At 34.0% G+C, this 26,237-nt stretch overlaps 3 protein-coding genes across 5 annotated transcripts; 2 read left to right on the top strand and 1 right to left on the bottom strand.

Annotated features, from left to right (window-relative positions):
- Positions 1-689: 689 nt before the first annotated feature.
- On the bottom strand, positions 690-4,664 carry LOC133880176 (mediator of RNA polymerase II transcription subunit 22b-like). 3 transcript variants are annotated; one of them, XM_062319072.1, is made up of 4 exons: positions 4,423-4,664; positions 3,216-3,589; positions 1,638-1,703; positions 690-1,245 (listed from the first exon to the last, which is right to left on the bottom strand). In XM_062319072.1, exons 2-4 carry the CDS (start codon positions 3,396-3,398, stop codon positions 1,006-1,008), a joined length of 489 nt encoding a protein of 162 aa, XP_062175056.1. In that variant the 5' UTR covers positions 3,399-3,589; positions 4,423-4,664; the 3' UTR covers positions 690-1,005. The 3 variants fall into 3 exon arrangements, with proteins under 3 accessions (XP_062175056.1, XP_062175058.1, XP_062175057.1); XM_062319074.1 differs by having other exon boundaries at positions 3,216-3,448; XM_062319073.1 differs by having other exon boundaries at positions 3,216-3,437.
- A 1,981-nt stretch (positions 4,665-6,645) lies between these two features.
- Positions 6,646-9,235, top strand: LOC133880316 (sugar carrier protein C-like). Its single transcript, XM_062319264.1, has 4 exons — positions 6,646-6,775; positions 6,919-7,244; positions 8,043-8,672; positions 8,759-9,235. Exons 1-4 carry the CDS (start codon positions 6,646-6,648, stop codon positions 9,233-9,235), a joined length of 1,563 nt encoding a protein of 520 aa, XP_062175248.1.
- A 9,830-nt stretch (positions 9,236-19,065) lies between these two features.
- On the top strand, positions 19,066-21,631 carry LOC133880320 (sugar carrier protein C-like). The gene is made up of 4 exons (XM_062319268.1): positions 19,066-19,195; positions 19,340-19,665; positions 20,439-21,068; positions 21,155-21,631. The coding sequence occupies exons 1-4, from the start codon at positions 19,066-19,068 to the stop codon at positions 21,629-21,631; spliced, it is 1,563 nt and encodes a 520-aa protein (XP_062175252.1).
- Positions 21,632-26,237: the final 4,606 nt, after the last annotated feature.

The following is a 26,237-nucleotide window of genomic DNA, read 5'->3' as shown; positions in this document are numbered from 1 at the left end:
GTACATTAATTATTGTTTAGTAACTCTACTGTCCATCTAATGGAAACTTCCCTTCAATGATTTCCGTTTAGTCCTTTTTAATCCAATCTTCCATATTATATATGGCTACCAAGTTTTCTTGCTACCCTAGTAAGAGTTACTAAACAAGGCCATTTCTTGGGTCAAATCATTTATTTGGCACTCTGCTAGATTTTCTTATTTTTTTTTGGGCAACCTTAACTAATCATCATAGTTAATCAAAAGGTATCCCACATAACGTAACTTTCCAACAGTTAGCATCTACTAACAACTCTTTTCCCGATTTTAATGGCTCTCTCTCTCTCTCTCTCTCTCTCTCTCTCTCTCAAACAGCCAGTACTATCATAGAAAAAAAAAAAAAAGAAAAAAAAAAAAGGGAAGGGTGACTAGCCCAAACTTGAAACTACTTCGGCCTTACATAATCCCAATCCAAATATCTTCCGGGTCTAGATCTCTAATCATTTGTTGTCTGAATTGCTAATAATTCTAACAGTAATCACAAGTTTTTTTATAGGACAAACCTGCCCAAGCACGTGGGCAAACAACCCAAAATTTGCTTGAACAGGTCACACGTGAGCTCCATATATATTAACTCTCACATTTGATGTCTAAATTAATAGCATTCCAGGTAGCAATCCAGGTAAAAAAATTGCTGGAGATCTATCCAAATCTTTCTTGTAAATCTATCCATATCTTTCTTGTAGTGATCATGAAACTCCACAACATTTTGTGCATTTGGAAGTGGAAATTTTTAGCACAACATTTTTCCTGTCCATATGTTCAAACGCACAAACATCCAATCTTCAGGGCATTGTCCTTCATACATAACAGAAACTATAAGTCCCAGTTATGGCACCAAAAAGAGGTATAAGTAAGAAAAGGGAGTGCCCTTCCAAAAAAAAAAAAAAAAAGTAAGAAAAGGGAGTGAGTAGTCTTCAAAGAAACGAGCAACGGCAGCTCTTTTTCTGCTCATTTTAAATCCCCAATTCACAGCTGCAGGGTTTGACTTGTCCTGTCCACGGAAGAGTAATAATGCGATTCAAGCTCCTTGAGACTGGCAGCTGCCTCCTCTCCAATTCTAGCCAACATGCGGTCTGTCTTCTCTGCCTGCTGGTTAAACTCAGCTGTTCTTTGATCCACATGGTCATTAAGGGATGCAAATCCAGAAAAGATTGCTGTTTGCTTAAGCTCCGACACTAACTTAAGTAGAGAGTCAGATGCTTGAACCTACAGTAGAACGTGTAAGCATTCAATATCTAAAATAACAAAATGTTTAGAAAGCTTGCAAATTTATTTTGGGTCAAATTGATGAGGCTAAAGAGACTTCAACTAAGCACCATTAACATTTCTATCTTTTCAATCCACAATTGACAGCATTACTTTGGCAACAAACTCAGAATACTACCCAAAAAATGACTCATCCATAAATTGTCAAAGGATGGACACCCCTGAATTTGCCAAGCTCATATTTACTCTATGCCAAGTATATAGGTTAAATTTGTGGTGAGCGAAATCTCTCCAAATTCCTTGGCAATTAAAACCTTCTCTTTTCTCCATAACAACTTTCCCAAGTTCCAAATCTAAATATAGACGAACGCGATTTCAGCAACTGCTCTTACCATTCTAGCTGCACGCATCTCCATCATGAGAGATTCTTGTGAATTTCTGACTGGTGGATCATTCACCTACAATATACAAGGTTGTATCAAAACATATCTTATTTCATAGAACTTCCAAGCATATTGAGTACAACTTTTCAGAAATTATAAAAACATATTTCAATATTATAGCTGATATTTTTAAGAAAAAACAAATAATCCCTTGGAAGATCACTAACCTCTTTTTTGCAGTATACACCAGTATTAACATGGTAGTTTCAAACCTAAACTGGCCAATACTAGCGAATGTATTGTTATATATGCCTTGCAAATATTAGGAATAAGGCTCCCTCCCCTTTTACAGATCAAAATTTCTCATTCATACATAAAAGAATAGAAAAGATCCTTGCTGGCCCCCCAGGACAAGGTGTCACCAAACATAAGCAACAAAACAAAACATATAAAACAAAACATATAAAACAACTCAAGTTTCAAAATAACTGCAAAACATTATCAATAGTCAACAATAAAATTCCAGTTTCATTAAATCAAGGCAATGAACTCATTGGCACAAAAATTCAAAGCTGAATATGTTTAGGCATTCGCCAGGAGGCATCGTGCAGATAAGGTTTCTTTTCATTTTATTTTCTATTCCTTGCTGGTCATAAAGCTAGTTGTGATCATTCAATTAAACTAAAAAAAAATGAGAGAATTGAGTATGCTATTAAAAAAATGTTTTTTCCTTAATAATCAAACCCATCTGTTTCTTTAGGCAGCCCCTATATGTGAGCGCTCACCGACACAGCATGTGTGATGAATCACAATCTCAGTTTTGGGTATGCTTGTGTTGTGTGTCACCTTGACAAGATGCCTTGCATTGAGCGCTCACCTTTCTGTAAAGTTCAGTCAAGATAGTAATGGCAGAATGCACTAGATGATAAAGCCCAATGCCTCAAGGCATAACATCTCCAGTCAGCCCTTGAATGTTTCACACGTGGATGCCAATATCATATAAACCATGTACAAATGGAATGGCAAGAACACAAATCCAGTCAAGTAGCAACATCCAAAATATGTTTATGGTGAGTAGAATGGGACTGCAGTAGGTGAAAATCACCCAAAACAAAAGTTCCATTACCTTCGCCTTGTTCCTAGCCTCAAAACTCTTACAAACTAACGTGGTAGTCTACTTGGCACTCATCCAAATTGTGTTGTCAGTCACTAAAAAATTAAATTTACATGTCAAATTTTGTTATAAGGGATTGTAGCAAAAAGTTGTTGTACCTAAAGTATTTTCCTTTCCAATTAACTCAATATGAGAGTCCTCTGACATGCTTGTGGTTTCTAATTTCAGCTCCATGTGATATGTTTAATATGTTTATGAGATGGCCCATTAGTTTTTTTGGATCTTGAAGATTCATCTCTCCACTCAAATCAGACAAGAATCAAATTATTGAAGCATTCAGACATGAATTAGCAACAAACAATCATGGCAAATGATTATTATTATTTTTTAAAATAAAAGTATGGTAATTTTTGGAAAATGCATCCACAAGAACGAATATAAATTAAAAAGAAAAAGAAACAGGGAAAGATTACCCGGGAGACATTGACGAGGTGGCTGAAGTTGTCCACGATGCTGCCAATGTCGTTTTCGACTCTCTGCAGCAACATCTTCTGCTTCTGAGCTGCGGATGCCGCTGCCGCTGCGGTGGGCCCACTTCCGCCACCACCACCCCCACTTCCCAAGCCGCCGACTCCTCCTGCTCCACCTTTATTCATTTCCTACCCCTCCTCTCTCCTCTCTCTCTCTCCCTCTCTCTGTGAAGTTACTGTCACTTTTTAGAAACTAAAGAAATTATATTGAGCTTGGGCCAGAAAATGATGGCGCAGACAGATCAATGAAAACCCTCAAGACAGAAAATGATGGATGATGAACCGTTGGAGAGGCGACGAAGATGGAGGCCTTAATGCTGTGAGAAAGTCGAGAGGGTATCTTCTTTAGAGATTTTTATTGCCGGGAAAAAATAATCCAGAGCTCTGGGGTTTAATTTTTCAAACATTCATCTTTACCAATAGTTACCTGATTCAGATATGAGATCCAATTCTAGTAGATATTTCCCATATTTTCCCAACGGTCAGCTTAATAACCAAGAAATCAAGTGAAATCCAATTCTAGAATATATGAAAGCCAAAACCCAGATATGAGACTGGTCTGGTTTATTACCAACACATTTTCTAAAAGTTGGAAAAAATACTATTTTCAATCTTAGTTGACAGATGTAATAAAAACAAAATTGATACAAAAGTAGCAGCACACCAATCACCTTGACCATCAAATAGCATGTCGCAGTTGAAAACAAGTCTATCGCTCCAGCAAATCATCACAATCAAAATTTTAACTAAACCCTAACTCCACCATTCTGTTTGTTTACTAGGAAAATAATAAGATACAGAATAAAATAATATCATCTCTGAGCACAGTACAGTACCCGAAAGAACAAAAAAGTATAAAAACCCAAAGTTTCGGAGCCTATGTTGTTATTCTGAGATCCCAAAATGAAAAATCGGACATCCAAAGGTTTCCGAATCAATACTTCCCCACCTTTTCTAAGCAACCAAACATAGCATAATTTCAAAACGGGCGTAAAACACTGACTCGGTCATTCTGAACACGAAATAAATCAACTCAATGGCAAAATCATAAACATATATAAATCTTAGATCAAAGTTTTCGGAACAGGGATTTGAGACTGTAATAAAAAAAGCATACGAAACGTCCGATGCTATTGAATAGAGTACTTACCGATTTGGAGAGTTGACTCAGTGAGCGAGCGAATGATCCATCCGATGTAGAAGAAGAAAGCAGCGGCGACTCTGAACCCTAGCAGAGAGTGAGGGAAAAGCAGAGACGCCAATGTAAAGGCTTGACGGCGACCTCCCTCAGATTTTGTAGCGGATATGTTGTGGCATTTGTAAGCAGAGAAACATGCTGCCACATTTTGGAAGCTTAAGAGTTAAGAGGATGAGAGCTTCAGTAGATGGAGGATGAAGGATGAGAGATTTACTTTTGGACTTTTTCTAAAAGTTGGTTTTTTAATAGCATTAATATAAAAAAAATAATTGCATTATTGGCCTTTGAAGTTGGCCTATATTAAAAATTACTCCCTATGGCATAAAAAGTTAATGGATGGTCGATGTAGTAAATTAATTACGAATTACTCTCTAAACCCGTTTTTTGTCCACCAAATTAACAGATTCTGTTAGTTTGTCATGTCATACTTAATAGGAAATCGACACGTGGTCACCCTAGGCCTAGGGGAGGCTGTGCGTCACCCCCAGACGTGGTTGGGCCACCCCAGCAAGGCGGCAACCACCCCTTTGCTATTTTCTATTTTTTTAAAAAAAAAAAATAAATAATTTTAAGTTTTATTTATTTATATTTTTTTGATTGTAATGGACACGTGTCGATTTTTTATTGGATATGTCGTGACAAATTAACGGAATCTGTTAATTTGGTGGACGAAAATGGGTTTAGGAAGTGATTTGTAATTTAGATCAACCTCAAAGATCAATGGTGCAAGTATCCCTTATAATATATACTTTTCACATGCTTAAATGACACATGTCATTTTTATATGTGGGTTGTAGAAAATTTCTTACAAACTGATTTGTAGGAAATTTTTGTCCTTTTATTAATGTTATTAAAAAAACATGTAAGAAACACATGTTATTAAAACAACATATGATTCTCAAATGTTAAGAGACAATGTCACACTTATATATGTTATATATGGGTTGTAAGAAATTTCCTACAAACCCGTTTGTATAAAATTTATGTCTATAAAATAAAAATAAAAAATAAAAAAGTGATTTTCGCATGCTTAAAAGACACATGTCACTATTATATGTGGATTGTAAGAAATTTCCTACAAACCGACTTGTAGAAAAATTTTATCCCTTACTTTTTAGGGATAAAGTTGGAAAGGGAGAAATGAGGGGTTGCGATAGCAAAGGGTCTCGTTAGATATGCATGGTGAATAAAGAATATTCTCAAAAAAAGCCCAAAATTTGGTAAATATCTCAAAAAAGCTCACTCCAACAAGTTCTCTATAACTTTTCTATTTTGGCTCGGGTCAGAGTTTCATCCCAAATTTGACTCACAAATTCTATGAATTATTTAATTTTTTATTATTTTCGCTTTCAATTCCCACCTCTTTTTGACTTTCAAAACATTTTTTTTCTTTTTACTCTTTAAATCTAACAAAAGTTTAAAACTGCGTTTCGGAAGAATTTAGAATAATTTCCTCACACCCTATTTGGAAGAAAATTTTGATAATTTTTTTTTTTTTTTTAATATCACCAATTGGATTGATTGTTAAGCTGTAACTAATTATTGATATGATTTTCTTTCTTTATTTCGATAATAAAGCTTTTCCTTTCTATATCCATCTCGATCTCTTAATTCTTATTTACTGATTATCCAAATCCTAAAGGAACTCTAACATGCATGTATAGTGTTGTTGTTGTTTTTTTTTTTTTTTTTTTTTTTTCTAAAAAAAAATAAAAAAATAAAATAAAATTGAAGTGGTTCAATCTTGTAAAAATCTAATTATTATGTAGCTAATTATAATTAAGGAAAGGTTTTCCTTTCTCAATCCATCTCGATCTCTTCTTTAATTATCTCTCGTAGTTTTATCCTTCTTTTTAACTCCTTCCAATTCATTAATAATTATTGATTATCCAAATCATAGACAAACTCTAACATGCATGCATAGTTGTTGACTAGCTTGTACGTGATACTTTGAAACTGCCTAAGGATAGAATTCTTATTAGAGTAGTACTAGTAATTCTACGTACCATGCATTCATATCCGTATTATAGTATGAGATCTCCAGCGCCGGCATCGCCTATATAAGCTTCACATCTGATTTGATTCTCTATAATTTCCTTACTCCGATCGATCCTTCTTTCTCTGTTTCCGGCCATACTAGCTAGCTCCACTGCTTTCTCTGCAAATTAGGTTAAAATGGCTGGAGGAGTTATTGGTTCGTCCAATGGAAAAGACTACCCAGGAAACCTCACTTGCAAGGTGCTCGTAACATGCATCGTCGCTGCTATGGGTGGTCTTATTTTTGGTTACGATCTTGGAATTTCAGGTAACAATTACTATTATTATAGTTTATTTAATTACCATGTTTTCATATCATTACTTCTTTTTTTTCTTTTGATAATTAACCCGGGAATTGAAGCTTACATGGGTATACATATATATGTTTTTTGGTGTACGTGTTAATTATAGGTGGAGTTACATCCATGGATTCCTTCTTGGAACGATTTTTTCCGGCTGTTTACAGAAAGGAAGCATCAGTGAAGCCTTCCGATGATCAGTACTGCAAATTTAATAATCAGACATTGACGCTATTCACTTCGTCGCTGTATCTTGCTGCTTTGATCTCGTCCATTTTTGCAGCATTGATAACCCGAAAGTTTGGGAGGCGTATTACGATGCTTTGTGGTGGACTACTTTTCTGCGCCGGTGCACTTGTCAATGGCCTTGCTCAAGGGGTGTGGATGCTCATTGTTGGTCGCATGCTTCTTGGTTTTGGTATTGGATTTGCCAATCAGGTATGTACGTAGAATAATTTAGCTTAATTTAGATTCACATGTAGAATAAGCTAAGAGTACGTACTACTGCATGTCTTTTAATTTTTAATTAAGCTTAATATGATTCAATGGTACTGATGATTACATATGGTTAACGAATTTGATGGATTACTAGATTTTTTTAATACCCTCCTGGCTCTCCTTTTTATATTTAGCTTCTATTTAATTTATTGGGGTTGGTCGCCTGCTTCTTGGTTTTATATTAATTGGTATATTGGATGTGTCAATCAGGTAGAATAATTAAGCTTAATATCTCTCTTATCGCAAGAAAACCACTTCGTTTTGATGGACTTCTAATTTAGATTCACATGTAGAATAAGAGTCTGACGTCGATCTGTGTATTTTAGTTTTAATTAAGCTTAAAGGTTTTTGTTTTTTCTTTTTGTTTTTTTCTTTCTTTTTTCTTGAATTCAAGAAGAGAAATTATGTTACTATTGAACCAATTTTTATTTATTTTTTATTTTTTCAATGGTGATGATGACATAATAATAACGAATTTGATGTTTTACTAGCTAGATTATTTTTTAATACCCTGGCTCTCCTTTTTACATTTAGCTTCTATTGGTCATTTAATTTATTGGGTTTTTTTTTTTCTTTTCAATATTACATATTAAAAGGCTGTCTTTTCTTGAACACTAGAAGAAGAGAAAATTATGTTAATTTTGAACCCTTTGTTTCTTTTTTCTTTTTCTTTTTTTTGTTCCAATGATGATCATGATTCCATATTATTGTCTGATTTTCTTTTATTTTTGTTTGCAGTCTGTGCCAATCTACGTCTCTGAGATGGCTCCGTACAAATACCGAGGTGCTCTGAACATGATGTTCCAATTGGCAATTACAATCGGCATCCTCGTCGCCAATTTGCTAAACTATTTCTTTGCTCAGATCAAAGGCGGTTGGGGATGGCGCTTGAGCTTAGGCGGTGCCATCGTCCCTGCTCTGATAATCATTGTTGGCTCGTTTTGTCTTCCTGACACACCCAACTCTCTAATTGAACGTGGCCATTTGAAGGAAGCCAAGGAGCAATTGGTGAAGATCCGCGGAATTCCCGGCGTAGACGACGAGTTTAAGGATCTTGTTGCCGCCAGTGAAGGCTCTAAACAAGTGAAACACCCTTGGATTGCTATTTTGGAGAGAAAGTACAGACCTCAGCTGACAATGGCCATTGCCATACCCTTCTTCCAGCAACTCACTGGCATGAACGTGATCACGTTTTATGCGCCTGTTTTGTTCAAAACAATTGGTTTTGGAAGCAATGCTTCGCTCATTTCTGCTGTAATTACAGGAGGCGTCAATTTTCTTGCCACGATTCTTTCAATTCTCACTGTTGATAAGGTGGGAAGAAAGTCTCTTTTTTTGACAGGTGGTGTTCAGATGTTCATCTGTCAGGTATTCCATAAACTCATAAGCCTCTTTTCTTTCATTTTCTAATGTAGAAATATATGTATATGATGGGGTATAATATTTATATATAGGTCATTATTACAATTGCTATTGGCGCAAAATTTGGAGTGAGTGGAAACCCTGGCGACTTGCCCAAGTGGTATGCTTTTGGGTTGGTCTTCTTCATATGTCTATACGTGGCTGGATTTGCATATTCTTGGGGACCTCTAGGCTGGCTGGTACCTAGTGAGATTTTCCCTCTAGAAATCCGGTCGGCTGCTCAGAGCATCAATGTCTCAGTCAACATGATCTTCACCTTCGCCATTGCACAAGTCTTCACGTCAATGTTGTGCCACTTGAAGTTTGGCCTCTTCATCTTCTTTGCATGCTGGGTTGTGATAATGAGCTTCTTCATTAACAAGTTCTTACCGGAGACGAAAGGTGTCCCAATAGAAGAAATGGCAGTTGTGTGGCGAAATCACCCTTTCTGGCGCAAATTTGTTTGTTCCGATGGAGATGCTTCTGCAGATGGAAATATTCAGATGGGTAAAAGAGTAGACACTGCTTGATTATTGTATTATTTAAAGCATTTTCATTTCATTTTAATTAACAATTTAGTTTCATGGATTTTTTTTTAGTAATTCATCCAGATATGTTCATAATTTTGCATTTCATTGAATAGTCATAAGTTTTATGTAATCGTGATGAGCACTTCCGAACTGACACAAACTCAACACGAAATTAGTAAATTGAGATTGAGGTATCTAGCTAGCCCGTTTAATTAAATGAATTAGGTTAGATTTGACTTATATATTCTTATAGTCATGGCTTGAAACGACTCGAAATCCGTCACACGAACACGAATTGCATTTCACCCCTACGTGGCACAATATAAATGAAAAAAGAATTAAGCAACAAAATTTGGACAAAATTGTCCAAATTTAGCATGTCATTTGAACTTCTCCCATCTAAAGTCGATAGAATCAAGCAAATAGATACACAATGTTTGCTATGGTGTGAGGTGTCAAAGGTTCAATTAATTGACTTATACAGTTGATAATTCTAATTATAATACAAAACATGTCAAATTTGGTACTTTATATATATATAATAGAATTTGTATTTTTTGAACAATTTACTCTTCAAATATGGAAGGAATGCTACTATCTTCAATTTAATTTTCATTGGCCTACACAAGTAGTCCAGAAAAATGGAGGACTGTTGGAATGGAAGTTTACATTCCCCATTGGCCTAATAAATGGCCGATCCAATATCCATATGGCCCAAGCGTAATTTTACGGTTAGGTAGGAGCTTGCAAGTAGCCATAAGACATCTAACTTGAGGCATAACAAACACATAGCTAACAAGGAAACAAATTCCCACGATTATGAGGCAACAAATCACTATCATAAAGAAGGAAATGAGCGTCCGCCAAATGAATCACCTAAAATACTTTAATGTAATCAAAGGTCCGATCAGCCACTAAATCAATGATATTAGTTTTACACATGCATCCAATCAAGCCCAAACTACATCTATTAAGGGTGTACAAGTGAGGTGGTTATTAACCATTAGTAACTGCTAACTGTTAATAACTGCCAACAACTGTTAATCGCATAACTACAAATAACTGCAATTGAATCACCGCATGTGGTCCCTGTATAAATTAATACTAGTATTTACATAAATAAAATAAAGAGAAAAGTATTAAAAAAAAACAAAAAAAAACCATGAATTAACAATCGTTTTTAAAATAGCCATATGAAATGACAAGCGTGCTAAAGTGATACATCAATGATCAAACAATCAAGGTATGTCAAAAATGCCACCTTTTTTTTTTTTAATTATTATATTCCTATAATACCCTTATTCTCTTAAAAACTAAAATAATAATAATAATAAAAAAAATAAAACAAAACTATTTGTTTAAGCCCAAGGGGGTGGACTAACACAAACAAAAAATAAATAAACTTTTTTTTTTTTTTTAGATAAATGCAAAATCAGTCAATAGTCCATGTATTTCACCTAAATTTCAAATTGCTTCCTGAAGTGAAAGAATAATTTAGAGGTCTTCGAAGTAAGCTAAAATAGAAATTTAGTCATTCCAGTCAAATTCTGTCAAAAAATTTGACAAATTTTGTTAGTGTGTCACGTTAGCACCAATAGTATGATGAAACATGTCACTCTTAATAAAAAATATGTAAATTAGAAATTTAAAAATTATATATATATAAAAGAAAGAAAAGTTAAAAAAGAAATGGGAAAGGTGGCTATAGCCACCCCGTTGGGGGAGGGGGGTGTCCTATGAGCCACCCACAGAATTGGCTGTGGATGGTTTACCGCTAGCCTCGACCCATGGGCGTGGCTGCATGGCCACACTCATGAGCTAGGGCCTAGGGGTGGCTAGTAATGCTACTCCAACCTTGAGGGTGGCCCGCAAACACCCCAAATTGCGTCAAGAGTGGCTTGCAAACCACCCCATCCCTTGCCGCCATGCCCTTTTCCCATTTTTTTTTTCTTTTATAAAAAATATTTATTTTAAAGTTTTTAATTTTAATATATTTACATTTTTTTATTAAAATGACACATGCAATGATTCTATTAGTGCTGACATAACATAGTAACGGAATTCATCTAGTGTTTTTATGAAATTGTTCTAAAAAAAAAAAAAATGCTTTCTTTTTCACATTGCCTCCTTCTCGTTTGTCCGTTTTCACATTGGCTCCTTCTCCTTCTGATAGACAATGTAGGGAGAGGAATGGGTGACAGTGACCATGGTGAGATCTGCTCGGTGTCGTTTCATGGGCTATTTCATCGTTTTGAATCTGTTCCTCGCGGGATTCATTCCAGAGGTTACTTTCTCCGCTGGGTGTTGACTATTTTTGCCCCAATATCTATCAGTAATTTGTGAGTAATCTGGGAGATTGATTTTGTGGTGTTCTTGGATGAATTTTGGACGACCAATTCATGTAGATTATGTATGGGTTGGTTTCGAATATAAGTTTTTTTTGGGTTTAATTAATTTGCTTTTCTGTTAGAAATAATTAAATAACAATTATTTCTTTAACCTAACATGCGCAGCGGAAAATTAAATAGAACAGTTTTAGGCATACCTCTAGCCATATTTGCTCAAGCGTCTCCACGATCCATCTGAAGAACAAGAAAGATTATTTGAGGGATCTTCTAACCTATGCCTATTACCGAATTGCCGTACTGATGGTGTACACAGGCTGTTTATTTATAGGCTAGGTCAGGGACCCTTAAATATGGTAAATACCGTATTGTTTCCTTCCATCAAGGAGACAATATTGTTAATTGATTTTTAAAATCAATTAACCGATTCCATATTTACGGTAATCTAAATTAATAGAAATAACCATAATACCGATTCCATATTTACGATAATCTAAATTAATAGAAATAATCATCATACCGTATATGTTTATTAAAAAAATAATAAACATAACAAACACCGCAAAATGTGATATAAAGGCCACATAAGGGAATAATATCTTACATTCTCCCACTTGGCCTTTATGACACATGACCTTATGGTATTAGATTCTTTAGTTTGGCCAATCACTTATGGAATCCTCCCACTCAGATAAGAAATGTTTCACACGAATCATGGCGGTAAAACCATTATAAAATTAGGTCGTCCCTTCCATGTATCACAATGTAAAACACTCCTTACATGAGTACCTTATGGATAATCAAGCTTTATGAATGAACTTCCTATAAGTCATTCGGGTCCAACTTTATTTATCCTCATGGATAAAATAACAAATGTGCACAAAATCTTTATTATAATAACTTTATGTCTATAGACCAAAATAGACAAACCAAGCAAAAAATGAATTAATGAGTCTCATATATTTCGCATGACTTTATTCTTTCTTTACTGGTAAACTTTAAGTCATAGGATCCGCAATCATTGATTCAGTACTTATATGCTCAATAGACCCTTTATGTCTCTTAATGTTATCTCTCGTACTGAGATACTTGATGTCGATTTACTTCTGCTTCTACTCTTTATTCTGATAAAAGAAGATTATAGTAGAATTACCGCAGAGTATCTTTATGGTCTAACTGTAAAATCGACAATATTGAGACTTTCAACAAAATGTCTCAACCATCATGCTTGTGTACTAAATTCATAGCACGCTAGACTTTTTAGCTTTCTTGGTAGACGTAGCAACTATAGTCTACATACAGCATCTTTAAGATATATCTCTCAATAAAAAGAAATATACCCTAAAGTAGACTTTCTTCTATCTACACAATCAGCAAAACAACTAACCACCTTCAAATGGAAAGTGTATCCTTAGGTTAAATTGTACTTCTTGGTTCCTTGCATTTACCGCAAGACTTTATTTGCAGCACTTTATTGACCCAATGTTCTTATTGTCAGTCATATGGTTGTGCATAATGCAGACGCTTTAAAAACTTTTCATCTGCCCTTATTCCAATACTTTTGGGACATTAATCTGTATTTAATTGGTCCCTCTTAATTGCTACTGAAGGTGCATAATCCTTCATTCTAAATCTTCCCAAAACTTTTTCAATGTAGGCCTTCCGAGACAATGTTAATATTCTTTATGTCTCTGTGAATCTCTATGTCAAAAGACATAAGAGGTTTCACTCAAATCCTTCATTTCAAAGTTTTGTGAAATGAACTTTATGTAGCAAACCTAAATCACTACTTGCAAAAAAAATATCTACATATAGGACTAGAAAGATTATTGTACTCCCACTGACCTTAAAGTATATATACTAATTAACAAGGTTTTCAATAAACAATAAAACATTAACCTTGTAAAAAGTATATTACCGATGAGAGATCTATCACAGCCCATAAATAGAATTCTTTAATTTGCAAGCTTTCTAACTGTTATTTTATAAAACGTTTTAGGTTGTGTCATGTAAACCCCATCTTTAAAATCCCTGTTCAGAAAAGTTGTTTTCGCATCCACTTGATGTAGCTCTAGATCAAAAATAAGCTACTAATGCTATGATCATCTTGATGAACCATCCTTAGACACTGGAGAGAATGTTTCACGATAATCAATGCCTTCCTTATGAGTAAAACCATTGGCTACGAGTCTAGCTTGACTTTTGAGCAACGGATTTAACTCTTACTTCATGGCACTGAATCTCAATGTGGAGTTTTCTCCATTTATAGCATGTGAAAACAATTTTGGATCATCTTTATATCCAATGTCAACATCAGACTCTGGGAGATATACAACATGATCACTAAGAATTGTTGATCTCCTTATTCTATAGGATTTTTCTTAATTCTACTTCCTCTGCATTTTGCAATGGGAGAATAGATTTTGAACCTGTTCTGTATGAGTTGGTTGTTCTAGAAGTGATTGTGGCTCAGGATAATCAATCTGATTTTCCCTGAATACAATCAATCATCCTCTATGAGGAGGAGATTTGACCAACTCTAGTGCTTCCTCAAATTTCAATTTATGTGAATGAGCACTCCCACTAGGTTTCGCATCCTCTAGAAATTTTACAATCAACAACTCTAGGATTATATGAAGGATAATAAAACATTAAAACCCTTTAAAGTTTACTAGATAGCTTATAAAAGATCCGCTGGTTGTCCTTGAATCTAATTTCCTAAGGTGAGGATTATAAATCATCTCTTTAGCAAGGCAACCCCATATGTGTAAATAATTTAAACTAAGCTTCCATCTATTTCATACTTTAAAAGGTGTCTTATGGACAACCTTAGATGGAATACTGTTTAACATATACACAACGGTCTTCAAAGCTTTACTCTATAAGGGTAATAGCAGATTAGTATTACTAATCATTTCCCTTTATGTGTACCTACCTTAATACTCTATGCCTATATTAAATCTTATGATCTTCAAATTGTTTCTCCTCTTCTTCCTTATAGGTATTAAAAACATTCAATACCCTAACTTTAATATTTAGAAGATAGAGATACATAAACTTTATATGGTCATCACTAAAAGAGATAAAAATATCTCTGACCATTTAGGCAATGAGTATGGAAAGGTTAACACCTTTCAATGTACATGATCTCAAGAATTTTAAAAGGCTCTCTTTGGCACCTCTAATGGTCTTGTTGGTATGCTTTCCCTTATGCAGTCCACACAAGTACCAAAGTCAGTAAATTACCGACTTTTATTTTCTGTATAGAGATATATTTCAATCTCCAAAGCCATAACAAGAGCATTTTTAAATTCTCAAAGACTCTACTTTACGTCAACATCAGTATGCAGAAACAAACAAATAATTTTGTTTCAAAATTGGGATGTAGGTCAATTTTAAATAGACTTTAAATAAACCACAACCAATATTCCACCTAAAATAAGAAAATTTTCAAAAATAAAATTGAAATTTTTAACAAACCAAACTAGAAAATAAATTTCTAAAAGATTATGGAATATAAATCATTTTTTAGGTAAAAAATATAACTGAATCTCAAAATTAACCTATAGATCCCAACAACCTCAAATTATAAACACTTGTTATTCACTTTTAAAAAGACTCTGCATTTGTGTTGACAACGTGGATTGTTAAACCATAATCAATTCACAACATATTTGAATGAGTCACTAAAAGAGATTCACGACATACTAGATATATGAGATTATCTTTATTTTAAGTCATTTCTCATACTTCACGCAATCTTTCTTTATATGCCCTTAATTTTTCTTATTGCATGAGAAATAGGTATCTTGATTGCCATAATACTTTATTGGCACCTTATTCTCATACTTTAAGTGTTGAGCATGATTGCATTTATCGGTCTTTCCCTTGACATGAATAACCATGTGAACCCTTTATGAATTCTCTCATATCCTTGAACACACATGGTTAGAAGTTCACTTACTAACCATTTATCCTTATGTGTGTTAAAAGATAAAATTCTACACTTAGAAGAGAGAATTCAAAAAATGAAATAGACCAACAATGACTCAAAAAATCTCAATCTTTATAGACTTAGGCTAAGCTATAATTTCCTTCATTCCCATAATGAGATTATAAACACTTTAGAAACTGTAAAAGGTTTGTCTTTAAAGCTTTTTTCTATTAGGGTTCTGGCCAAGTTTTGTTTGAACTTACTAAATGTTCATAAACAACCTTTATAAAACTTTGGCTCTAAAACATTTGAGAATAAATCCCTGATGACTTTAGTGACATGAGATTTCATGAACATCTAACTTAAGTGATTAAATCACTCCCACCGTTCATGCTTAATAATCTCACGTGGCGTACTTAATTCCGCGGGAGTAGGTGGTTTGTCCACACGGAGCACCAAAATTTTTAACACCCCAAATAAAAAAGCATATTAATATTTTTCGGTCAGAAAAAATATTACCTTAAAGTATTGGAATATAAAACTACCAAAAGTAGAGTAATACGAATAGCTGCAATGACTAAGAATATAAAAATACTTTAATGCTATGAAGTAACTTTATTTTAAATTAGCCAATGCCAATTTAAATAGTAAATTTCAACCTACCTTTGGGCAAAGGTTGCATCACGCATGAAATTTACTCTTTATTGATAAGACTAATAAATTTAAATATTAATAAATAAAATTCTTCGTACCTTTGGGCAACCAAAAGAAATTTTACTTTTAATACTAAATTTGTTATCTCATTCTAATTAAGTCATAAAAATAAAAACTTCCCTTTGGAGATAGGTAATTAAATTTATGAGTTAATTACAATACGATGTTAATTTTTCTATATGAAGTTCATATGTACGATCCTTATGCAATTATTACAAAATTAGGATGCTTTGGCTCTCCCAAAATCATAATAATCACGCTGTAATTCATGAACATCTAATAAATCTTTATGAGGTTCATGCGTGTGATCCTGATGTAATTATCATACAAAAATGGGATGCTTTGGCTCTCCCATAATTATTATGATAATTACGTGTGTGTAATCTTGATGCAATTGTTATTCAAAATTGGGATGCTGTGGCTCTCCCAAAATTATCATGATAATTGCTACTTCATTAACATCTAACAACTTTATAGATGCCCCCTTAATAGCCCCAGGAATATAACAAACCAATACTTAAATGGGGTAAACAGCATTTTCCAAGGTGCAAGCAGATGAGCTCCCAGGAAAGTGAGAGGGGTCACACCGGACACACTTAAATCTCAAGACTTTCCTTGCCAGAACTTTCCCCGACATTGCATTCTTAGATATTATTGTAAACACACCAGTATATATGGTATTGTTAATTATTCTTAGGTCTAGGCATCAAGCAATTTATATTTAAACAATATAAATTCAACAATTAAAAATATATTCTTCAATTCATGTATTAAATAAACAATAATTTTAATACACAGTACTGTAAATAATAAAAGGAATAAAACCTTAATGTGAAAGCATAAAACCAGGCTTAGCTCAATGGTTTGAAGCTTGTCACTTTATGGACATGAAGGTCCCAAGTTCGAACCCCATATGAGCCAAATCTTTTATTTTATTTAAATGCTACTGTAATTGGCTACTATATTGGGTTGGGCTTCTGGGTCACAAGACTCCAAATGGGCTACTGTATTTGGGCAATTGGGTCAACCCACTTAATTGAGTCAGGCCTCTGGGTCTATGTATAGTGCTGGCCCAAACCAGGTCAGCCCACTTAAATGGCCCAAAACTGCATGGGTTTTTAAAAAACCATACCCGAAAAATATATCCAACCCAAAAACTTTAATGGGTCGAAACCCTACCCAGTCACCAACCAACCCGACCCGTAATGTTCCAGATGGGTTGAAAACCCTAAAAATGGAACCCTAGCTGCCACCCCTTTATGAAAATACCCATATCAAGATTACAACTCAAAATTAGGCAGTATATCACAATACACAGAATAGTGATAAAATAAAAAATAGTTATATCAAATTTATGGGTTTTCACACACAGTACGTGAACAACAAATATTCACAAAATAATCGCTAATGCGTTTCTATCATGTCACAAAAGACGAAATATTGCTCAAACAATATTGACAAACAGAAGTGAATAATATCAAATAGAATATACTTGATTCAATATTGATAACCAATAAAAAATACTTGATTCAATATTGATAACGCATAGTAAAATTATACGCTAAGCAAAATAGCACAGAGGATGGCTCTGATACCACATGTTAGAAATAATTAAATAACAATTATTTCTTTAACCTAACATGCGTAGCGGAAAATTAAATAGAACAGTTTTAGGCATACCTCTAGCCATATTTGCTCAAGCGTCTCCACGATCCATCTGAAGAACAAGAAAGATTATTTGAGGGATCTTCTAACCTATGCCTATTACCGAATTGCCGTACTGATGGTGTACACAGGCTGTTTATTTATAGGCTAGGTCAGGGACCCTCAAATATGGTAAATACCGTATTGTTTCCTTCCATCAATGAGACAATATTGTTAATTGATTTTTAAAATCAATTAACCGATTCCATATTTACGGTAATCTAAATTAATAGAAATAACCATAATACCGATTCCATATTTACGATAATCTAAATTAATAGAAATAATCATAATACCGTATATGTTTATTAAAATAATAATAAACATAACAAACACCGTAAAATGTGATATAAAGGCCACATAAGGGAATAATATCTTACATTTTCTTCTAAGTTCTTGAGAGACCCATTAATTTGATTAAACTCGATTTTTGAATGAGTTAGATTAATTTGAGTTGTTAAAGTGGTTGCTCTTAAAACCAATAAAAAAAAATAATATTTAGTTAAAATAGTGAAATATTTAAAGAGTTTGATGGAGGAAGTTTTCGAAAAGTAATAGATAAAAAAAAAAAAAAAAAAAAAAAAAAAGTAAATTGTTTAGCTAAACTTTGAATAAAATTTAGAGAGCTCACTAGGGATGCTCGATTCCATTTGTGTTCACTATTTTTTTTTTTAAAAAAAAAAAGACACTCTTTCGAATCCTACTTCCTTGATAATTATTATGTAGCTAATTATAATTAAGGAAAGGTTTTCCTTTCTCAATTAATCCATCTCGATCTCTTCTTTAATTATCTCTCGTAGTTTTATCCTTCTTTTTAACTCCTTCCAATTCATTAATAATTATTGATTATCCAAATCATAAACAAACTCTAACATGCATGCATTGTTGTTGACTAGCTTGTACGTGATACTTTGAAACTGCCTAAGGATAGAATTCTTCTTAGAGTAGTACTAGTTCTACGTACCATGGATTCATATCCGTATTATAGTATGAGATCTCCAGCGCCGGCATCGCCTATATAAGCTTCACATCTGATTTGATTCTCTATAATTTCCTTACTCCGATCGATCCTTCTTTCTCTGTTTCCGGCCATACTAGCTAGCTCCACTGCTTTCTCTGCAAATTAGGTTAAAATGGCTGGAGGAGTTATTGGTTCGTCCAATGGAAAAGACTACCCGGGAAACCTCACTTGCAAGGTGCTCGTAACATGCATCGTCGCTGCTATGGGTGGTCTTATTTTTGGTTACGATCTTGGAATTTCAGGTAACAATTACTATTATTATAGTTTATTTAATTACCATGTTTTCATATCATTACTTTTTTTTTTTTCTTTTGATAATTAACCCGGGAATTGAAGCTTACATGGGTATACATATATATGTTTTTTGGTGTACGTGTTAATTATAGGTGGAGTTACATCCATGGATTCCTTCTTGGAACGATTTTTTCCGGCTGTTTACAGGAAGGAAGCGTCAGTGAAGCCTTCCGATGATCAGTACTGCAAATTTAACAATCAGACATTGACGCTATTCACTTCGTCGCTGTATCTTGCTGCTTTGATCTCGTCCATTTTTGCAGCATTGATAACCCGAAAGTTTGGGAGGCGTATTACGATGCTTTGTGGTGGACTACTTTTCTGCGCCGGTGCACTTGTCAATGGCCTTGCTCAAGGGGTGTGGATGCTCATTGTTGGTCGCATGCTTCTTGGTTTTGGTATTGGATTTGCCAATCAGGTATGTACGTAGAATAATTAAGCTTAATTTAGATTCACATGTAGAATAAGCTAAGAGTACGAACTACTGCATGTCTTTTAATTTTTAATTAAGCTTAATATGATTCAATGGTACCATTAATTACATGTGGTTAACGAATTTGATGGATTACTAGATTTTTTAATACCCTCCAGGCTCTCCTTTTTACATTTAGCTTCTATTTAATTTATTGGGGTTGGTCGCCTGCTTCTTGGTTTTAATTGGTATATTGGATGTGCCAATCAGGTAGAATAATTAAGCTTAATATCTCTCTTATCACAAGAAAACCACTTCGTTTTGATGGACTTCTAATTTAGATTCACATGTTGAATAAGAGTCTGACGTCGATCTGTGTATTTTAGTTTTAATTAAGCTTAAAGGTTTTTGTTTTTTCTTTTTCTTTTTTTCTTGAATTCAAGAAGAGAAATTATGTTACTATTGAACCAATTTTTATTTATTTTTTATTTTTTCAATGGTGATGATTACATAATAATAACGAATTTGATGTATTACTAGCTAGATTATTTTTTAATACCCTGGCTCTCCTTTTTACATTTAGCTTCTATTGGTCATTTAATTTATTGGGTTTTTTTTTTTCTTTTCAATATTACATTAAAAGGCTGTCTTTTCTTGAACACTAGAAGAAGAGAAAATTATGTTAATTTTGAACCCTTTGTTTTTTTTTTTTTTTTTTTGTTCCAATGATGATCATGATTCCATATTATTGTCTGATTTTCTTATATTTTTGTTTGCAGTCTGTGCCAATCTACGTCTCTGAGATGGCTCCGTACCGATACCGAGGTGCTCTGAACATGATGTTCCAATTGGCAATTACAATCGGCATCCTCGTCGCCAATTTGCTAAACTATTTCTTTGCTCAGATCAAAGGCGGTTGGGGATGGCGCTTGAGCTTAGGTGGTGCCATCGTCCCTGCTCTGATAATCATTGTTGGCTCGTTTTGTCTTCCTGACACACCCAACTCTCTAATTGAACGTGGCCATTTGAAGGAAGCCAAGGAGCAATTGGTGAAGATTCGCGGAATTCCCGGCGTAGACGACGAGTTTAAGGATCTTGTTGCCGCCAGTGAAGGCTCTAAACAAGTGAAACACCCTTGGATTGCTATTTTGGAGAGAAAGTACAGACCTCAGCTGACAATGGCCATTGCCATACCCTTCTTCCAGCAACTCACTGGCATGAACGTGATCACGTTTTATGCGCCTGTTTTGTTCAAAACAATTGGTTTTGGAAGCAATGCTTCGCTCATTTCTGCTGTAATTACAGGAGGCGTCAATTTTCTTGCCACGATTCTTTCAATTCTCACTGTTGATAAGGTGGGAAGAAAGTCTCTTTTTTTGACAGGTGGTGTTCAGATGTTCATCTGTCAGGTATTCCATAAACTCATAAGCCTCTTTTCTTTCATTTTCTAATGTAGAAATATATGTATATGATGGGGTATAATATTTATATATAGGTCATTATTACAATTGCTATTGGCGCAAAATTTGGAGTGAGTGGAAACCCTGGTGACTTGCCCAAGTGGTATGCTTTTGGGTTGGTCTTCTTCATATGTCTATACGTGGCTGGATTTGCATATTCCTGGGGACCTCTAGGCTGGCTGGTACCTAGTGAGATTTTCCCTCTAGAAATCCGGTCGGCTGCTCAGAGCATCAATGTCTCAGTCAACATGATCTTCACCTTCGCCATTGCACAAGTCTTCACGTCAATGTTGTGCCACTTGAAGTTTGGCCTCTTCATCTTCTTTGCATGCTGGGTTGTGATAATGAGCTTCTTCATTAACAAGTTCTTACCGGAGACGAAAGGTGTCCCAATAGAAGAAATGGCAGTTGTGTGGCGAAATCACCCTTTCTGGCGCAAGTTTGTTTGTTCCGATGGAGATGCTTCTGCAGATGGAAATATTCAGATGGGTAAAAGAGTAGACACTGCTTGATTATTGTATTATTTAAAGCATTTTCATTTCATTTTAATTAACAATTTAGTTTCATGGATTTTTTTTTTAGTAATTCATTCAGATATGTTCATAATTTTGCATTTCATTGAATAGTCATAAGTTTTATGTAATCATGATGAGCACCTCCGAACTGACACAAACTCAACACGAAATTAATGAATTGAGATTGAGGTATCTAGCTAACCCGTTTAATTAAATGAATTAGGTTAGATTTGACTTATATATTCTTATAGTCATGGCTCGAAACGACTCGAAATCCGTCACACGAACACGAATTGCATTTCACCCCTACGTGGCACAATATAAATGAAAAAAGAATTAAGCAACAAAATTTGGACAAAATTGTCCAAATTTAGCATGTCATTTGAACTTCTCCCATCTAAAGTCGATAGAATCAAGCAAATAGATACACAATATTTGCTATGGCGTGAGGTGTCAAAGGTTCAACTAATTGACTTATACAGTTGATAATTCTAATTATAATACAAAACATGTCAAATTTGGTACTTTATATATATATATATAATAGAATTTGTATTTTTTGAACAATTTACTCTTCAAATATGGAAGGAATGCTACTATCTTCAATTTAATTTTCATTGGCCTACACAAGTAGTCTAGAAAAATGGAGGACTATTGGAATGGAAGTTTACATTCCCCATTGGCCTAATAAACGGCCGATCCAATATCCATATGGCCAAAGCGTAATTTTACGGTTAGGTAGGAGCTTGCAAGTAGCCATCAGACATCTAACTTGAGACATAACAAACACATAGCCAAAAAGGAAACAAATCCCCACGATTATGAGGCAACAAATCACTATCATAAAGAAGGAAATGAGCGTCCGCCAAATGAATCACCTAAAATACTTCAATGTAATCAAAGGTCCGATCAGCCACTAAATCAATGATATTAGTTTTACACATGCATCCAATCAAGCCCAAACTACATCTATTAGGGGTGTACAAGTGAGGTGGTTATTAACCATTAATAACTGCTAACTGTTAATAACTGCCAACAATTGTTAATCGCATAACTACAAATAACTGCAACTGAATCACCGCATGTGGTCCCTGTATAAATTAATACTAGTATTTACATAAATAAAATAAAGAGAAAAGTATTGAAACAAAAAAAAAAAAAAAAAAAAAAAAAAAAAAAACCATGAATTAACAATCGTTTTTAAAATAGCCATATGAAATGACAAGCGTGCTAAAGTGATACATCAATGATCATACAACCAAGGTATGTCAAAAATGCCACTTTTTTTTTTATTATTATTATATTCCTATAATACCCTTATTCTCTTAAAAACTAAAATAATAATAATAATAAAAAAAAACTAAACTAAACTATTTGTTTAAGCCCAAGGGGGTGGACTAACACAAACAAAAAATAAATAAACTTTTTTTTTTTTTTTTTGGATAAATGCAAAATCAGTCAATAGTCCATGTATTTCACCTAAATTTCAAATTGCTTCCTGAAGTGAAAAAATAATTTAGAGGTCTTCGAAGTAAGCTAAAATAGAAATTTAGTCATTCCAGTCAAATTCTGTCAAAAAATTTGACAGATTTTGTTAGTGTGTCACGTCAGCACCAATAGCATGATGAAACATTTCACTCTTAATAAAAAATATGTAAATTAGAAATTTAAAAATTATATATATATAAAAGAAAGAAAAGTAAAAAAAGAAATGGGAAAGGTGGCTATAGCCACCCCTTTGAGGGAGGGGGATGTCCTATGAGCCACCCACAAAATTGGCTGTGGATGGTTTACCGCTAGCCTCGACCTATGGGCGTGGCTGCATGGCCACACTCATGAGCTAGGGCCTAGGGGTGGCTAGTAATGCTACTCCAACCTTGAGGGTGGCCCGCAAACCACCCCAAATGGCGTCGAGAGTAGCTTGCAGGCCACCCCCTCCCTTGCCTCCAGGCCCTTTCCCCATTATTTTTTTGTTCTTTTATAAAAAATATCTATTTTAAAGTTTTTAATTTTAATATATTTACATTTTATTTTTATTAAAATGACACATGTAATGATTCTATTAGTGCTGACATAACATAGTAACGGAATTCATCTAGTGTTTTTATGAAATTGTTCATAAAAAAAAAATGCTTTCTTTTTCACATTGCCTCCTTCTCGTTTGTCGGAATGGGTGACAGTGACCATGGTGAGATCTGCTCGGTGTCGTTTCATGGGCTATTTCATCGTTTTGAATCTGTTCCTCGCGGGATTCATTCCAGAGGTTACTTTCTCCGCTGGGTGTTGACTATTTTTGCCCCAATATATATCTATCAGTAATTTGTGAGTAATCTGGGAGATTGATTTTGTGGTGTTCTTGGATGAATTTTGGACGACCAATTCATGTAGATTATGTATGGGTTGGTTTCGAAGTTATGTTTTTTTTGGGTTTAATTAATTTGCTTTTCTTCTAAGTTCTTGAGAGACCCATTAATTTGATCAAACTCGATTTTTGAATGAGTTAGATTAATTTGAATCGTTAAAGTGGTTGCTTTTAAAACCAATAAAAAAAATAATATTTAGTTAAAATAGTGAAATATTTAAAGAGTTTGATGGATGAAGTTTTTTAAAAATAATAGATAAAAAAAAAAAAAAAAAAAAGTAAATTGTTTAGCTAAAATTTGAATAAAATTTAGAGAGCTCACTAGGGATGCTCAATTCCGTTTGTGTTTACGATTTTAAAAAATGATTTTTTTAAAACACAGTTAAGCGTTTGACAAAATTGTAATTTGACCTTTAAAATCGCAAGTTAGCCTTTTAAAATTTGAATAATGATTCAATGCCACCTAAATATACAACTTTTCACCACCTTTCATATGTGACAAGGTGGTCCCTCACTACTTTTTGAGTTTTTTTATTTTTTAAAAATAAATTAAAGTGGGGGACCACCTTGCCACATAGATAAGGTGGTGAAAAGTTGTATATTTAGGTGATAGTGAATCATTGCTCTTAAAAATTTGCGTTTAAAAAAAAAACACCTCATTGACATTGCCTTTGATGTGAAAAAGTAATTTTCTGTGTTATCAAATTATAATTTTTTAAAAACTCAATTTTCAAACGGTTCATTTTCTATGATTTGGTTTAAAATCGCACTTTTTGTCTACGAAATCGCAAGCCCAAACACACCTTAAGAACATTTCATGAGTTATTAAATATTTTATCATTTTTCGTTTCGTTTCCCACCTTTCTCACTTCTTCACTTTTCTCTCTCCTGCTTTGTCACTCTCTTTTATTCTCTATGTTTCTATGATTGAGCCAAGAAATGACGGTGGCACCATCAGCTCGCGAGAAGAACATGTACATGGCGAAGCTGGCCAAGCGCTACGAGGACTCGAGGAGATGGTGGAGTTCACGAAGAAGGTGACAGCTGCGGTGGAGAGCGAAGAGCTAAGTGTAGAGGAGCGGAACCTGCTCTCAGTGGCCTACGATCCAGTAGAAGGAGCAGCGCTGTAGCAACGAGGACCACGTGGCCTTATAGCATTCCTAACGGCCTCACAAAAATAGTTAAAAAATTATTTTAAACAAACTTTAGCAGCCTCACTATTATAATCAAAGAGTTTGGTAAGTGAACAATACTCACCAACAATAGTGAGTGCTGTTCACTCACCAACAATAGTGAGTATTGTTCACTCACCAAATGATTAAAATATCATTAAATTTGTCTCTCTCTCTCTCTCCTTCTCCCTTTTATTTTATTTTATTTTTCGTTTCTCTCCCACACAGCCCCTTTTCTTCGTTCATCTCCCTTGTAATGTTGATTGCTGAGTAATGGTTTGATGAAAAACTTGAACATATTTCTTTATCTTACAGTTTTTGAGGTGTTGGGTTGTTTTAATTAATTAGGTGGTTTTTTCCTATATTTTCTTAGCATCCAAACAAAAATGTTCTAAAATGCTAATATGAGAGCACATTTTCGTATTCATAAAGATGACCATTAGGAGAAAAACAAAATTTTATAAATATAACAATTAGGAAAAGATAAACGTTCAAAAAAGATTATGGAAAAAGAATAAAGAAATTTGAAAAAAGATTATTTAAATAGAATAGTGATAGTTGAAATAATGAGGCTTCCGTGGATACTTTAAAAAAACTAATGGCTAAAAAAGAAAAAAGTGGATTTTAGCTGTTTTGTCTAGTAAAATTTAGAAGTACCAAATCATTTACTAAGAGATGATTACTAAAATGATGTGAAGCTCATTAATTGGCATCCATAATAAATCTTTTACCAATAGATGGGTACGAAAATGACGTAAAACTTATTCATTTTAAAAAAGTACCTCTAATATTTGTCTTTGAAAATAAGCTCCTTGCAATTTCAAAAAATGAAAATAATTTATTTTACAATTAAAATTTTATTTTTTTATATTTAACAATATACATAATGTCACATTATTTAAACATGGTGCCTTATCGAAAAAATTAAAATTATTACTTATGTGAAATCTAATATAAATTCTTTTCATTTTACCTCTAGCCAGGTAAATTAATGCTCCTTCAAGTTAAAGCCTCATTTGAATTAAAAAAAAAAGAAAGAAAAAAGAAAGAAAGAAAGTTGAAGCCTCAT

This window comes from Alnus glutinosa, chromosome 10, assembly GCF_958979055.1.
Source record: "Alnus glutinosa chromosome 10, dhAlnGlut1.1, whole genome shotgun sequence".
NCBI lineage: Eukaryota > Viridiplantae > Streptophyta > Magnoliopsida > Fagales > Betulaceae > Alnus > Alnus glutinosa.
This window is presented reverse-complemented; position numbering and strand designations above follow the sequence as displayed.